We start from the raw sequence: 16739 nt of genomic DNA, 5'->3' as shown, positions 1-16739 counted from the left end.
TGGACGTGGGAGCCGTTTTTTCGCACTAACTAAGAAGAAAAGAGCTCTGAATGCTAATGCCAAAAACTCGGGCCTCTCCGTCACCCTAAGCAAAGATGGAAGAGCTCTGAGGCCTCAGCCCAGGAGCATGGGCTGCGCACGGAGACAGCCCTGCTGTCCTGCTGTGAGCCCCGCAGGCCGGATGGGCCAGAACCCCGCGGGAGGCAGGAATGCATCTGAGTTGCTGAGAGGGAGTGTGGTGGGGTGAAGAGTTCTGAGGTCCCTAAACCCTCTTAAACCTTGGCGGATTTCACTCCCGACGCACCAGCTCCAGGAATACAGAAAGAACACTGCACTTTCACTCCCGGTGGCTCTGGGACAACACTGCTCCTCTCAGGGGCCCACGAAGAGCCCTGGCTTTTGCATTGGTTTTCTCAGAGTAGCCCAGTGCCGGGGCTGAGGGCTCAGCCCTCCCCAGGACCAGCACCAGGCGCCTGCGTTGCTGTTGGCCAGATTGCTGCCTGCGCTTGTACATACATGGGAGGAAAACGAACGCTCATACCAGCCTTCTGTCTGGGAGACAGGGCAGCCGCTTACAGGCTCCATGGTGCTTTCCCATCCCTCTCATCTAATTCTTGGGTCACATCTGGTGTAGCTCAGGCACAGCTGGCAGAGCAAGTGCTGGCAGACCACCTCTGGAAGAGACACATCTGGCATTCCCGCCCACACCACCTGCCTTCGCCTCACTCTCCCAGAACCCGGGGACAGGGAGCCAAGACACTGGCTTCTCAGGAGCCGGCCTGCCATTGACCGACTGGGTTCAAGGGCAAAATCGTGTCCCCTCTCTGGGTGTAACTATGTCTTAGGTGATTTCTGAAGTTCTCTTCTAGCTCCAAGATACTATAACCCTGTGACAACCTGGAGAAGTAGACAGAAAGGGTATCGATACCCTCCTCAAAGATGGAGATCCTGTGTGTTCGTTCAGAAAATGTAAGGATTCTGACCCCAGCCTTACCCAGACGGTAGTGGGAACGTCTCTGGACACTCCGTGTAGTGTTTTTTTCCACTCCATCACACACACGTGTGTGAGCACACACGTGGATTAACTGTGACCTGTTTAGCTCTGGCTCAGATAATCAGACACAGATGAAAAGAATCTGTGCTTTCAGTTAAGCTACACTAATTACTTGAACAGTATGTGGCTAAATAAGATTTCAGAAACCGATAGCTTGCTGACAGGATTTGTCCTAAGGCCCCATTTTATATGGCTCCTAGAGCATATTATATATATCTTTAATTGGGAATATTTTACATAAAAATCCAAATTTTCAAATTCTCTTCAAAAAGTAATTTGGCAACATGACAGTAATTGGTTGAAATGGGTTTGTCATTATATGGTCCTTTTGTTAGTGTTTTTCAATCTCAGCACTATGAAAATTTGGGGGTGTATGAGTCTTTGTTGTAGGCAGCTCCCCTTGTATTTTGGGATGTTTAGTAGCATCCCTGCCCTGTCCCATCACACACCAACAGCAGTAGCACCTTCCCACCTTGTGACAACCAGCTGTGACATTGCCACATGTGCCCTGGGGCGGGGGGGTGGGGGGGAAGCAAGGTGCCTCAGGTAGGAGGTTTGGGAAGCTTTGCTATAGGTGTTTGAAAAGTGAACCCAGGAAAGCAGAATTTTAGAGCTGGCAAAGATGAAGCAAAATCTTCTGAGTAGGAACCTGAAGCCCATCCAAAGAGTTTAAGTAACCTGCCTGCGATGGCACAGCTTGGACAACTAGTAACAGCTCTAGGACTGGGACCCAAGTCATCTGAATCCTTGTGCAGTGTGCTTTCCCCTCAGCTGCTTCCCATAGCCCACTGCCCGCCAGCTCCTCCTCGCTCTCCTTACAGATGCGGTGGTCACCTGTCACTCTCCGCATGTGCACGCTCATCCCTGCCACGGCGTTGGGGTCAAATGGAGCAGCTCTTCACTTAACAGGACAATCTCCTGAGTCTAGGCAGTCCCCACTGTCTCGCTCAGATAGGAAGGGGGATTTCCTAAACGTTACCTTATTTTCTTGATTCCCGTTATTTAACAGAGGGTTTTCCTCATTCCCAGCCTATTGAAATCACCAGTCTCTTCTGCATTCTTCTGCATTCCACATTTCCTCTAAAGCCACTTACAAAATGTGCCGCCAGAACCAAATGTTTATTTGAAGTCGTTTGTCACTCCGAAAACTCCTCCGGAATGTGGTCGTTATACAACAGGTGGATGACATTGTTTATACCCTTAGAATTTGTTTCACCGTCTCAGGTCTCATCCTTTTTTGATAAAATCAGCATAAGGACATATTAATGATTTCCCACAGGAGGTATTTTCTTTACAGAATAAGAGCTTCCTCTGATGTCAGAACGTTCCAGACAAGGCTCACTGGCGTAGGAGCCTCCAATGTTTAGGTTTTAGTTGTGGTTCTGCCACTGTTTGAGCGTATGGCAAAACACATCTGAAGCTTTCTTAACTATAAAACACTGTGTTCCAAGGGTGTCTGGGTGGCTCAGTTGGTTGAGGTCGGACCTCGGTTTCAGCTCAGGTCAGGATTTCAGGGTCGTGAGGTTGAGCCCTCCCTGTCAGACTCCATGCTCAGTGTGGGGTATCCTTGAAGCTTCTCTCTCCCTCTGGCCCTCCTCTAACTAGGATGTGTGCTTTCTCTCTCTCACACATAAATAAATAAATCTTTAGATCCCTTGAATCTTTAAATAAATAAACCTTTAAAAAAAAAACCCACTTAGATCCCTTGAATCTCTCACATTGAGTTATATTCTTATTTTATCATTAGTCAAAGAGTCCATGTGAAATTTCTCCCCTTAGTGAGTCCTGCTCTAACTGGTCAGACTCCTTCATTTTTTGGCAGGGAAAGCACCAAAGACACTTACTGTAAAATAGTATTCCTTATCGTAAAATAGTATACCACAGGGTGACTGCTCCGCAGTTTAGTTTGAAATTTTTCTCATTCTCCATGAAACGCTATCTTTGAACTTAGTAGTTTGCCAAAATGTCAAGAAAGTTTTCACTCAGGGTATGTCCTTCTTGGGTGTCCTGCTGAATAAGAGTCATCCGAGCATGAAATGATGCGTGATTCACCCTCTTCCCCTACCACCTCTATCAAGTCTCCCTCCCAGTGCGGTAGGATGTGTCTTAGATCTTCTTAGATCTGGATCGAGGGAGCACTGCCGTGTGACCACTCACTACTGCAGAATCCCACGGGCGTGTGTGCTTATTGGCTTGGTTTCTATTCCAGATGTATCTCTCTCTGGCATCGCTTCCTACTGGCTTCCTATTCTCCCCTACCCGTATCCTACCCTCTCCCCTTCCCCCACCCCTCCCTTCTCTGCCCTTTCCTGTTCTTAGAACTTAAGGAAAAGGGAATCCTTGCATGAAAGATAATGAGAGCAGCATGGCAGTGTACACAAGAGATGTGGGCAACATTCCTTTGTGTGATGTTTTGGGGAGCCTTGTTCATGAGGTATGTTTGGACCAGTGGAGAAGGGGATGAAATTCCTCAGAAACCCAAATGCCTGAATTGAAGAAATGAGTTGGGCATTAAGATGGAAATGCAATTTGGATTCCCCCAACACACACCACCAGCAATAACCTAACCAGGACTGGCTGGGAGATGGGGCAAGGTTGAGGCCTCACTCAGGGGCCAAGCCTTCACTCCCTAAAACCCAGCAGGACCAGGAGGCCAGGGCAGTGACGGTCACTTTATCCCCAAACCTTCGCCATTCTTAATCAGACCTACCCTGGGAGTCTCTGTGTGAAAGTGTGAAGGCACACATACCTTTTTCTTTTGTCTCTATATCAAGACTGAAATCAAATCCACTGCTCGAAATTTTTGCCTATTATTAAAAAACAAAATAAAACACATTAACTACTACCAATGGAACCCTGACTTTCTGTCAAACATTCCACCTCTCTCTTAGCAGAAGCTCACAGGAAACCGTAAGGATAGTTTCTAGCTCCTCTTGAGTATGTATTCTCTTTTTCTTTGTCAGCAAGACAAGCCCTGAATCTTAGCGGGGCACGTGGCATCCCGCTGAAGGCTCTGTCTTGCCGTTGGTGATACAGATTGATGGGACCACGTGCCTGCGTGATAGCCCATGGGATGGGAGCAGATAGATGTAAACAACTTGCAGTTCACACCCGAAAAAGGGAAAGATTGCGCCCTCCGCTTCCCCTTCTCCTTTTTCACTGGCAAGAGTTGAGAACAGTTTAGCCGTGAGGTGAAAGATGAGTGTTGAAGATGCCAAACAGCATCCGGGGAGCCTGGTCCCAAACTGGGGAGCTGCCTTCTCAGCTCTGGACAGGTTGCGTTGAGACCGTATCACGAGGGAGAAAAAAAAAAATCCGGCCTCTATTAAGTCACAATTATTCTGACTTTTGTTACAGTAGCCAGACCTGGTTTCCAGCTAATACTGGCATTCATTTTTATACTTTTTGTGCAAATGAGCATCTGGACCTGCAAAGAGACAAGTAACTCATCTGAAATTGCTTATAGGACAATCCTTTTAAGCTGCTCAACCAGGATTCTTTCTCTTAGAATGCCTCTCTGATGTGAAAACACCAGTGAAAACATGCAGCTCTTCCCCCACACCCAAAGAATCGCCAGATCTGAAGGAGATGTGCATCCTGGAGTGTCTGCCTGGCTGAGTCGGTGAGGGTCCATTCTCTGGTAACTCCCATCCTGGAGACTCCCACCTCATCAGAGGCTGAGTTAGTTTTGAGGTTCCGGTAACCTATATGGTAGGTCAATACCATACATAAACCTTGTATGTTGGTGAGATTTGGGTTGTGAGAGCCATTATGGCATCTTTGACCTGTTTTCTTTTCAGGAGGACAGAGGCACTTACTTACGAGACGCCAAAAAAAGAGGTACGGAGGCCAGCGTTTCCCTCAGTTCTCTCTGACAAAAAGAGGGGTCATCTTCACAGTGATCTCAGCACTTCTGATGCCCCTTGGAAATTAGGAAACAGCTCGGTTATACCTGTGAGCCATAACTTGATCTCAGTCATCTCCAAAGCTATTTCCAGGTTAGTCCGAATTGTAACACAGAGGAAAAGGCAGGAGCAGATTTTCTTTCCCTTCTGCATAGGAGTGGGAGTGACTGAGTAATGAAAGCCAAAGCTGGGGATGAAAGCAGGGACCAGATGAAATGCCAAGGGAGCCAAGAGCGCAAGGAGATAGGGGTCAGGCGTCTAAACAAACAAACCTGGCTGGAGAGGGTTCCTCCACACCACTGCTGAAGGGTTTTGAGGCCAAGGAAAAGGAAAGTGTTAAAAGAAAATTTACAGAGCTTGACTTGATATGAATATTTGACTGAGTGAGAGACGGACTGGTCACAATCAGGGGCACTTCAAACCCAGGACGATAAAGCTCAAGGGCACGATGTTCTGGCACGGCTTAGAAAATGACAATGACAAAGTTACTTGACCTTCACAATGATTGGTTATTATAGTGGGGGTTTCCAGATGGCAGGGGATTGGTTAAAAGTGCTTATCTTATACCATTTTAGGAAAATGTTTTAAGATTCTTTGATGATTATCAGTGGCATTTATAAGAAATAACCTTAAGTAGGTTCCATGGATGCTCCTAAAAATAAGCCAGATTGAGTTTTGCTTACTTGGCTTAAACGGTTCTGTCTACTTGGGAGATGTTTAAACCTGGTCTCCATTTCATTTTACTTTAATTAAAGTAAATAAAAATTGCTGACTGTCTATTATGTACTACCAGAAGATCGCATTTTCAAACAAATCCTGTGGATGGCTTAATTATCACCACTTCATAGCTGGGAAAGATGGTCTCGAAAAGTTAGCCCAATGGATATCACACCACTGATGAATAGTAGATTCTGGTCTCATTCCAAAGCCTGTGTTCTTCCCATCCATAGCAATGACTCGAGAGCAAGAAGCCTGCCAAGGGAGGGCAGGTTGTAATGAACTGGAGAGAATGGACAGGGAGTCAGACCCGGACTTTGTGTAACTGTGTAGGGACAGGGTAACATCTGGCACAAGACTTTTAGGGAGTGGGCTGTCTTTGGGAAAACACATTGGTTAACTGCCCTGGGTTTGGGCCATAAGGTCCCAAGGTCAAGGTCTAGAAGATAAAGGCAAAACCAAACTTCTCTACAGAGTGAGTTAACTAGAATTTGGGACAAGGAATTTGACAGAAGGAGAGAGGAGTTAGAAGAAAAGAGGGGCCACAGCGTATGGTGGGATGTGTTTGAGACAGGCTCACGTGGAATGTCCCAGCAGGAAAAGAAGAGAACCGCCCAGTGGAGGGGGAAAAGGTGACAGCCGAAAGGAGGACGGGTGTAGAAAAGAGAGGGCTCCATACACGGAGTGATCGGCCTCAGCGGGAGGTGGCCAGGACACTTAGGAACAGCCTCCTGCCCACACGTCGAAGATGGACAGGGAGTCTGAAAGGCTTGTGAATGGCTTCCTGCATAAGGCATGAGAATTCAAAATAATCTCATTTAAATCTGAAAGGCCAAGTGACATCTGGTTTTATGAAAAGAAGGTATTTCTGAAAGAGCTACTCAAGGACGAAGTGGGTGACCTTGGGCAGTAGTCCATTCCCGTCCTGAGTAGTGTTGAGGCAGAGGTAGTATGGGGCGGTAAAGCAGACTCAGCTGTCGGAAGGGACAGACTGCACAACCAACTGAACCCCCTGCCAACCCTGAGGGTCCCGATTCTATGTCTATGAAAGCAATTGCAACTGAGTATCCAAACAGGCAAGAGTGGGATTTGGGAGTGCACACACCAAGCTTGGCATGAAGGAATGAAGAAGTCCACTCAACGGGCTAAAAGTAATACTGAACCCTTAACATCCAAAAAATGGGTAAAGTTGTCTTGCCCTTGAGCCCCACTTCTGGTTCCATGAAGACTTTCTCACGGGCTCCCTGCCACTCCATGACTTGCACCGTGGTATAGACAACCTGGGATTTGCTCTCCGAGCAGGCTGCCAGACGTGCCCATCGGAATGGCGATTCAGGCCTCGATGTCTGCTGTAGAAGCATCTAATGCTGAGAAATTTTTTTGTCTTTTGAGATCGATGTCTGAACCTGACCACCGTTGGTCCCAGCTCGTTAGTGAGCTCCAAGGGTTGGAGGCACCCAGAGGGAGTGAAAGCCCACCTGCTTCAGGAGGCACGGAAGGGAAAGAAGAAAGAAGCAGCAATCTACCGAGAAGTCAGGAACAATGGGCTTTCTTTTCTTCCCCCCTCCGCGCCCCCCAAAAAATAAGACCAGAGGCTGCTTCAATCCTCCAGTGCTTGCAAGGACAGAGTATATACCAATGGCTAAAAAACAACTAAAAAGATTATACTGGGAAAAAAAAGCTTCCTGGATTTTCTCTCATAACGTGCCCAGAATAGTATATGCCCGCAAGTTGGAGCAAAATACCTAAGTAAATATGATATCCTGCCAATGCTCAAATTTTGCCTCAACCAGGGATGAAGATAGCTTGGGTACACGGAATTCATAGATAAACCATAAACTTACAAAAAGCAGACTTTATCGGTTTGAATTTCAGCTTGTAAGGTATTTTGCCACCCACTCACGGGAGAACGTGGGTGCGGAGTCAGAAGTCCCAGGGGTTGCGGGTGGGGGGAGCTGCGAAAAACTGACATCAGCCACAAACTAGATCAGCCCGGGAGAGCCGACTGCAGACCTCAGACAGCTCCTGATGTTTGAATTAACAATAGAAGTTCCCATATGAAGCCAGTCTAGGAAAGGCATCCTTGATGATTCAAACTCTCTCGTGTCCGATTCCTCCACTGAGCAGGACCGAACACGTCTCTGCGGGGCGGGGTGGGGGGTGGGGTGTCACACCCTCTTCCATTAGGTTCCAGAGATGCAGGAGTTCAGTTCTTGCCTCCTCCCTTCGTGGTAGGAGAAGTAACGAGAAGTAAATTGACAACCTCCCCTCGTAAATCGGGAAGACTGAGTCACATTTAAGGTACCTCTCAGCTTTAGAAATGATTTTCTCCCACAAAACTGGTTTTGAAATAGGGGAAAAGGTTAGGATACCTGACCTCCCTTCTTTCATTTAATGAACATTCTGAAGTCCTTCCTCCGATCCAGACATCGTGCTGGATTCTACAGACACAAAGATGGAGATGCCTTGGCGTAGCTTGGAGCCTTAGTGAATAAGATGCTCATACAAAGGAGATTGAAGCCCGGTAAGGGAGTTTCTCCTGAGACGTGGTGAGTGGCATTTCTGGAGGAAGGAACAGTACCTTACAGAGGTACCAAAGAGGGAGAGATTATGACAGGTCAGTGCCAGGGTCAAAGTAGTACCTGGTACTCTCTGGCTACATCAGAGTTTTCCTGGAAAATGAGTAAAGGCATGATGAGGGTCATGTGCTTTCTTGCATTTGAAGTTCAACAAGTCCAGAGATACTGACTCAGAGCAAAAGGAAATAACACATCTTGACGGGTTTCTTTGTGATACCTCAAGACAAGTGCCAAGGCGACTTAGGGATTAATGTCCCTGGAATATTCAGGGCCCCTTTGCAGGTGTGTGGCCGGCAGTCACACAGGGCTCCGTGTTCGGAAGCCTCTGGTCCCGGATACATGCTCTGCAGTCGCTGTCTTGAACTTCTTTAATAATCATGGCCAAAGGGTCTGGCATTTTTCTATTTCACTGGGTCCCCAAAATGATGGAGCTGATCCTGAGAAAAGAACATTTTCAGAGAAATTGTAGTGCAGTATTGTATCCAAAGTGGGAGGAGGAAGAAGTGGCTGCTGAGGTAGAGCTGGTAGGCAGGGGCATAGGTTGAAAAGCCAGTAAGTCCAGGTCCTGAGATCGCCCCGGCATTGGGCTTCTGGTCAGCAGTGGGTCTGCTTCTCTCTCTCCCTTCCTCCCTCCCTCCCTCTCCCCATCACTTGTTCTCCTCTTTCCCTCAGATAAATCAATAAAATCTTTACTTTTTCTATTTTTAAAAAAGATTTTATTCATTTATTTGAGAGGGAATGAGAGAGAGCATGAGAGGGAGAGAGTCAGAGGGAGAAGCAGACTCCCCGCTGAGCCCGGAGCCCCTTATAGGACTCGATCCTGCAACTCCGGGATCATGACCTGAGCCTAAGGCAGTCACTTCACTGACTGAGCTACCCAGGTGCTCCTAAATAAAATCTTTAAAAAACAGAAAAGAAAAGAAAAGCCTGAAGGTCTTGCTAAGCACTTAAAATTTGCCTCTAAGAGCAGAATCATCATGGAGGACTTCAAACAGGATAGTAACACGGAGAGATTTGACTTTCAGACCACTGTGGCGTCATGCGGGTGATGGAGTGTGAATGTAACAGAGTGATGCCTTCCGTTGTTCAGATTTCATTTATTGGGTCTAAATTTTTGATCCCTATGCAAAGGTCCCCTGAAAGGAATAACTGCTATGTTCCATGTACATTGTAGGGTAAATGAAGCTAGTGGGCTCTGTGAGCACTTCCGAGAACTAAATGTAGGAAAAGAGCGAAGGGAAATCAGGAAGCAGAGGGCTCTGTTTGGAGGCAGCCGTCACAGAGAGGCCGATGAGCCTTTAGGGGGAAGCTTAGGCCTGTTTCATTTTTTGTTTTTCTTCATTTTACACAAGACCAGCCTGACCCACACGTAAGATTAATTTTTTTCCTACAATTGCTTTTAACAGTTCCCACCCAGAGTCCTTCAGTGCGGCAGTTCTCAGAGTGCGGTTCCCAGGAAAGCAGCGTCAACATGACCTGTTAGAAATGCCTTCTGTACCCCACTTGTGGTACACCGAGGCAGCCGCGGTGGGGGCGGGACCCCGCATTCTGTGGTCCCCAACCCCCTGGGGGGGGGTCCTCGTGCAGCTGAGAAGTGTTGCATTGTTACAAGTTACCTGTGTCCCTGAAACTCAGACCTTACAGGAAAAAAAAAAAAAGGTGGCCCTGCCTGTTTGGTATTAGAATGGATGATCAGGGCACCTGGGTGGCTCAGTGGGTTAAGCCGCTGCCTTCGGCTCAGGTCATGATCTCAGGGTCCTCAGATGGAGTCCCGCATCAGGCTCTCTGCTCAGCAGGGAGCCTGCTTCCTCCTCTCTCTCTCTCTCTCTGCCTGCCTCTCTGCCTACTTGTGATCTCTCTCTCTGTCAAATAAATAAATAAAAATCTAAAAAAAAAAAAAAAAAGAATGGATGATGATTTTAATACCAAGAGGAAGTTTGGCTTCTTCGTCCGAAACGTGCTTTTAAGGGAAGTCTATTCAGCGAGTGATCTAAGTTATATATGACTGCAGTGTCTTCATAGGTGATAATTCCAGTGTTCCAGGATGACTTTAAAAGGTCTTATTTTATTAAACAGACTCTGAGTCATGCTGCTGGAGCTAATGGTGATATTTAGCAAAACAAGATGATAATTTTTTTTTTCCTATGCAAGCATGGTTGCTATAGGGGAAGCATGTTTCACTTCTACCATCATCTTCCAAGGAATAATCTCTGCTGATAGTGCTGGAAAATTTCATTTCTTGGTGTCTTACATTGCACCGGTGGTATCACGGCTGCGTTAACACATGTCCAAAAACTGCTTTCGTTTACATAGTCTATAATATTTCTGAAATGGAGTCTCAGTTGCTGTTAAAACCAGCATTTCTCAGATTCTTTCCGTTGTCTTCCATGAGTAATCCAATATACATGGAAGAATAAAAGAGTAAACACTTTTGTGATAATCCAAATTTTTCCGACGGAATTTTAAACAATCTGACAGTTCAGTCTTGTTAAAAATTGATATAAAATAAATGCTTCTTAGCAAACAACGGTCCAGTAAATATTATAATTCTGTCTCATATTCTCGCAGTGGATTGTTTTCTGAGTCTTTCAGTGGAATTCTTTCGAATTAGAACTCAATGATCTTCTTTATATTTCATCCAGGGTTTGAAATACATGAACCTGTCTCTACTTACTTGAACAATGGCCTCTATTATGGTGTCTTTTTCTTTAAATCCAAATATTATACTCAGCATTTTAGGAATTCCCTATTCCAAATACAGGCAATTAAATTGTCTATAAGTTATTCAGAGCCTTAGAAAATGAAATGAAATAGGAGTTTGTACTTTGAAATGAGTTCAAAAATGTGTACCATTTGTCAATGCTAGTCTCTGTCAAATAGTCCTCATTATCTTCTGGTTCTGCTGTTAACAGACGAAATAATCTGACACAGACTTCTCTAACAAAAATATTTCCTTCTAGGAGAAATCTGGCTTTTCTCAGCAACCAGGAATCAAATTCTTGACCTTGAAGATGGGAGAGAGAACACAATACTTCTTGGTGCCATATAAGCTGGATGAAATTTGAAAACACCCCCCCAGGATACATGGGGGGACCTGCACGGAAATTTACATTGCTTTTCCCAATATCTAAGATGAAGGAGCTGATAGCCTGGTACTACAGAATAAGAGAAAACCAAGTTTGGAGCTTTGGAAGCCCTGGAGGTACTATTGCCTGAGGCCAGGGCTCAGATCCAGGGGTCACATCACTGGCCTGGCTTTCTTTGACTTCAGGACTCTGAGTTGCGACCAGAATGAAAGTGGTCAGCATCCTTTTCAAGCATCGTTTATCCTTTGCACTTGCCCTTTTTACTTGAGGTCTCCAAAGTATGGTTCTGTACTTACTCTCTCATGAACTTCAGTATAATCAGGACCTAAACAAGTGTTTGTTGAACCAAATGGTGGTCTCCTTAATCATTTCAGGATATGCAAATATTAACCTAAATGAATTTCTGATTGGTGGGCTTGCAGGCAGTGTGAAGACAATATTTGGGAGCAAGAGCCTCTTTCTAAAAGCAAAGAGGCTGGGGTCACAAACTCATCTCTTTTCTCCCCCACTGCCTCCTCCCCCTCCCTCCCCATATTATCCTTCTTGGTGGGAGGTGAATCGCATCCATCAGCGCTGCTGTTTTCCTCTTCCTTCAGGTTCTTGTCTGGTGCCTGAAACCCACACTGTTATCTCTTTATCCGTTGGTAAAAGGGTGGGAAGGGAGAATGGGGAAATTGCCTACTGAATAACTTAACAGTTCTATCTGCATATCCCAGAGGGGCTATAATTGCCATCTGAAAAAAAAGCACTTCCGACTCCCAGACCTTATGCTGAAAGACCTCTGCTGCTATGGTCTCATCATCCAGTTGGCCAAACAAAGAGTTTGGAGATACTTGGTTCCCTCGGTGGTGGGGAAGCTACCGTGAAGCAATGCATGAGGGTTTGTAAGCAGTGCAAAGCGTGGGAGGAGGAGGTGTTTTGGAAAACAGAGATTACATCTCAATGACAGTGACAGTGTCTCGATGCTGCAACACCCTATTGAGTGTGAACGTTTCAGAAACAGAGGAAGGTTGTACGGACAGACATGAAGCTAGGAAGCGCCATGGCCCCATCTCGTATAGAACACAGCCCAACAAGCAAACCAAAAGTAATGGGAACCAGTTCATGTCTTTGCCCAGTTTCTCAGGAAACAGTCAAAGGTGGGGCTTGTGTAGATGAACTACCTTTCCAGGCCCAAGAGAAGTAGCAAAATGTCCAAATCCATTCTCCCCTTATTCATCACGTTTCATATTCATGACTCCCTAATACCTTCTGAAATTTCCCTACTTTCAACTTCCAACTTCAAGTCCATTCTCTTTCCAGTGTAAATCTTCCAGCTTCTCCAGATTACCCCCAGCTATTCACTTACACGACACTTCCTAATAAGGTTGAACGTATGAGTGTGCATTGGTGGGGGCCTCCTCCTGGAGGGAGGGAGAGGGGCCAACTCACTCATGTTGCCTCTGCCTGCAATGCTCCTCCTCCAGCTATCTGCTTGGCTTTGTAAAGAAAAACAAAAACAAAAACAAACAAAAAAAAACAAACAAAAAACTAAAGAAGAAAAAGAAAGCAAAACTTGAAAATAAAAAGGTGTCTTTTAAATGTGCTATGGGTACATTGTTTCATAGGAACATAGGGAATGTTTCATCATTCCCACGGGATGATTTAGGGGAATGGACTCTCTTTGACTCACTCTTGACTGTTGATTAAAAGTCTTAGATGGAGTGAAGTTTCTTGTTAGTTTGTAGATTTTTTTTCCAGGAGAGACCAAATTATTTCTGTTAAAGGACTTCAGAGAGTAGAGTTGCTATAGAATCTAGTAGGACATGAACCAGCTTTGTCTGTAATCTAACGGTCTTTCTTCGTTGAGCACTCCGTTTTTAAACTTCCTGTAAATGCCACATTTTTGAATGCCACTTGAACGAGTCTTAACCTTTTATTATTCCTTTACTAGTTACTGAGCAGAATGAATCTTTGACATACGTTCGGTTTCTATTTATATGAGAGTTGCTTTTTGGTTTTTTGAAAATTCTACTTTAACCACTTTCATGGAGCCCTAGCTTCCTTCAAAGTCCTGCTTAAATGCCTCCCGCCTGTCAAGGCCTTCCTGGACCATGCCGAAGGAAATAAGACCCTCGGCATTTCCTAGCTTTCTTCCTTTGCCTCCCCACAACATTTATGTCCACCTGATATTTTATTTTGATGTTCTTGTTTGTTTGTTTCTAGGCACCAGAATGGAAGCTCTGTGAATTTAGGGACGCTGCAGCCCACTCCCTGACCAACAGTTGACATGTAATGAATACTCAGTGAACACTGAATGAATGAATGAATGAATACACTACTAGCAGGCAACCCTGCTCTTCAAAAGCTGATTTGATTGTATACAACCTACCCTCGGAATTTTGACGTGTAATAAAAGTACTGAAGTTGTTTCGTTTTGTTTTCCGGTTTCCCGTGAGCCACTTCTTCTCGGCCTTTCAGTGAGACAGACACCTTTGCAAGTTCAGTTTCCTGTCTGTTAATGGGAACAGAAACACACCTGAGGATCGTCTGCAACCTCGCGCGTGGCACTTGAACTTTTCCTAGTAAAGACTACTATAGAGGCCAGTGTGAGTGGCATTATCACTGTCGTCTCACTGCCGTTGCTGTTTGCAGCGATTGTCGGGGATGACCGCTTCTGGGCAGGAGGGAGTCTTCCAGAGTCTAAATCTCAACCCGAAAATATCTTCCTCTTACCTGGAAAGCACTTCCTAGGAAAACAGAGTTTTCAGGTAGTTTTGCTTCAGGACCAGTGGGCCTCGCTCCTTGTATTGCATTAAAAAAAAAAAAAAAGAAAAGAAAAAAAGAAACTAACTCATGAAGTGTTTTACCAACTTGCCTAAAGAAGGGATGGGAATGCACGGGGAAGTCTCAGAGCCAAGCGGAGCTCAAATACAGGCATACATCTCAGCAACACCTCTGAGAAAAGCATCTCCTTTAAATACATGTTTGTACCACTTCAACATCAGAAAAAGTTTTTCCAAAACAGTTTTTTTTTTTTTCCACTGCCCAATAGCTAGAAATTTCTTAGGAATGAGTGTCTTCCCTAAAACAAAAACCGTCTTCTTTTAGCTCTGTGCCCTCAGAGAAAATAAGACAGCCTCAAAGATTTGAGTTTCCAAAGCCTCAGCACTTGCAGACAGTAAGCGGAATAGCAGGAGACTTCACCCACGGTCACAATCTGGTGGTGCTGTGGGAAATCTGTTTTTGGAAGCTAAAATCAATGGGAAATCCTTGAGCTGGGAGACTCTGAGGTTTAGCAGCTTAGATAGCAGAGCTGGTAATATGCTGACCAAGAGAGCTGAAGAAAGCCCTACGTCAGGGCGCGCTTCTACTGTGGCTACGTTAGGAACACTTTTACCGCTGGTTAGCTTAAAACTTCTCTATCCAATTTCAACAGAAATTTCAAGAATCCTCAGATTCCTTCTCAGAGGTGCAGGGAGCATCTTCCATGCTAGAATCAGAAAGTGAGGGGCGCCTGGGTGGCTCAGATGGTTAAGCACCTGCCTTTGGCTCAGGTCATGATCTCCAGGTCTTGGGATCAAGCCCTGTGTCAGGCTCCCAGCTGGGCAGGGAGTCTGCTTCTCCCTCTGCCTCTGCCTCTCCACTGCTTGGGTGTTCTCATTCTCTACTGAATAAATAAAGTCTTAAAAAAAAAAAAAAAAGGAAAAAGAAAATGGAGTGGCTTTGGAGCCTCTTCTAGAGAAACATTAGAAGTTACCAGGGCTTTCGATCACCGAGACAGGGAGACCCTAAGGAAACACCCTAAGAAGGTGTTTTGGCTTCCCTCTGGATGCTCCCTTTTTAAATTCCTTATCAACTATGTCCACTTTCCCAGATGAAGTCAAGTATCTCAGCCAGCAGAAAATATCCACTTGCTGCAAAAAAAAAAAAAAAAAGTGGAGAACTTCTGCCCCACGCCACCAAAAGACTGTGAATGAGTGGTTACATTTTTGGTGTCTTCATGGAAGTGGGCTCATGCTTCAGAATGTGCACCTCTTGGGCTGATGAACTGGAAACTTCTCTTCAGTCGGAGACAGCATGCCTACTGAAAATTATTTCTCCTGTCAAAATACTACTGACAGTAACAGTTACTATGCATAGAGAGAGCATCGTGGTAAAAAGCCTGGGCGGTGGAGGCAGATGGATTCCTGACTCTGCTGCGGACTATGTCAGTTCCCTAAACTCCTTCCTTAACCGATGTATGTTGCAGTGTGCTCAACTGTACAATGGAAATCTGCAACAGGAATTGATTTCAGTTGTTTAGGACATGCTAAACTTTATTCTGGTGTTTTTGCCTTCATTAAATCATTTAACCCTTTCAACAGCTCTGTGAGGTCAGTGCCTTTGTTAGGTAATTCCTGAGTCTCCTGCGCTCTCCTGTCTTGAGTGCCCCAGATTCTCTATACCTGTGAAGGACAATGATGTGCTTTGCAGGCATGATCTCTTTCAATCCTCAGAGCACCTTCATCAGGAAGGCACTCTTCTCTGACCCACTTTACACTTGAGAAAACTGAGGCACAGAGAAGCAAAGGAACTTACCAATGATGCCAAGAATGAAAGACTCTAAACACCCTGCTTTTCAATATGAGGCATCATAAGATTTGCTCCCCCGGAGCGCCCCCATTTGTTAAAGGGGAATGAAACCGACTAAGATCCCATGTTTGTGAGTGGGAAACATTTAAAAAGGAGGGCTGAAGAGCTGCCTTCAGTGCTTGCATCAAAATAAACAGAACTGATAGACACAATCAAAGTCTCTGGCTTTAATTTTGTTGTTGTTGGGTTTTTTCCCCCTTCGGTCCAGGATTTTATGATGAAGTTTCCATGAGAAAAGGGATCCTGTGGTCATGTAAAATAATCAACAAAAAGAATGTAGGAAAGGGTACTGGTAAGCCATATGAGGAAATCACTAACAAGATGTTTGTCTCCATACTGACATGAAATTACCCAAAGATTTCACAATCTACAGGATGGCAATGAACTGCCCCTAGAGGGCGCCAAAGTGACCTTTTTTTTTTTTTTTTTTTTTTTCCCCCTTAAATCTGTAGATCTGATCTGGACCTCCTGCATCTCTGAGGGTTGCTGGATGGTCCTCTAAAAGCCCCTCAGGGCCTTCCTCTGGTTTGGGGCGTGGGCCACGGTCACCCAGAATGCTAAATGCAGCCGCTGGGCGATAAAAGCCCGGCGGTAAAGTGACTTCCAGCTAACCACAGGGCAGCAGAGAGCGTCTAATGCAACCACAAAGTGGTTTGCTGGCACGGAACTTTCCCAACCTTTGGAACGAGATACCAGGGGATGTTGTTTAGTCTCCATCTTGGAAACCTTTCTCTTGGCGAGAGGAAAATTCTGATATCCATCAGTCTGAAATCAGCGGGGCACA

At 45.4% G+C, this 16739-nt stretch overlaps 1 protein-coding gene across 3 annotated transcripts in view; it reads left to right on the top strand.

The window, feature by feature from the left end:
* Positions 1 to 16107, top strand: part of CCDC91 (coiled-coil domain containing 91) — a 367817-nt gene extending 351710 nt beyond the window's left edge. Inside the window, exons 13-14 of one of the 3 annotated variants that reach the window (XR_014314001.1) lie at positions 11216 to 11457; positions 13547 to 16107. Coding sequence is in view for 2 of the 3 variants with exons in the window: in XM_082739674.1 (XP_082595800.1) it covers positions 11216 to 11320 (105 nt within the window). In the remaining variant the exon portion in view is untranslated. Of the gene's footprint in view, positions 1 to 11215; positions 11666 to 13546 lie in introns of those variants that run through there. The other 2 variants (XM_082739675.1, XM_082739674.1) reach the window with 2 other exon arrangements.
* The last annotated feature ends 632 nt before the right edge of the window (positions 16108 to 16739 follow it).

The sequence above is a fragment of the Mustela nivalis genome, assembly GCF_964662115.1.
Source record: "Mustela nivalis genome assembly, chromosome: 7".
Taxonomy (NCBI): domain Eukaryota; kingdom Metazoa; phylum Chordata; class Mammalia; order Carnivora; family Mustelidae; genus Mustela; species Mustela nivalis.
This window is presented reverse-complemented; position numbering and strand designations above follow the sequence as displayed.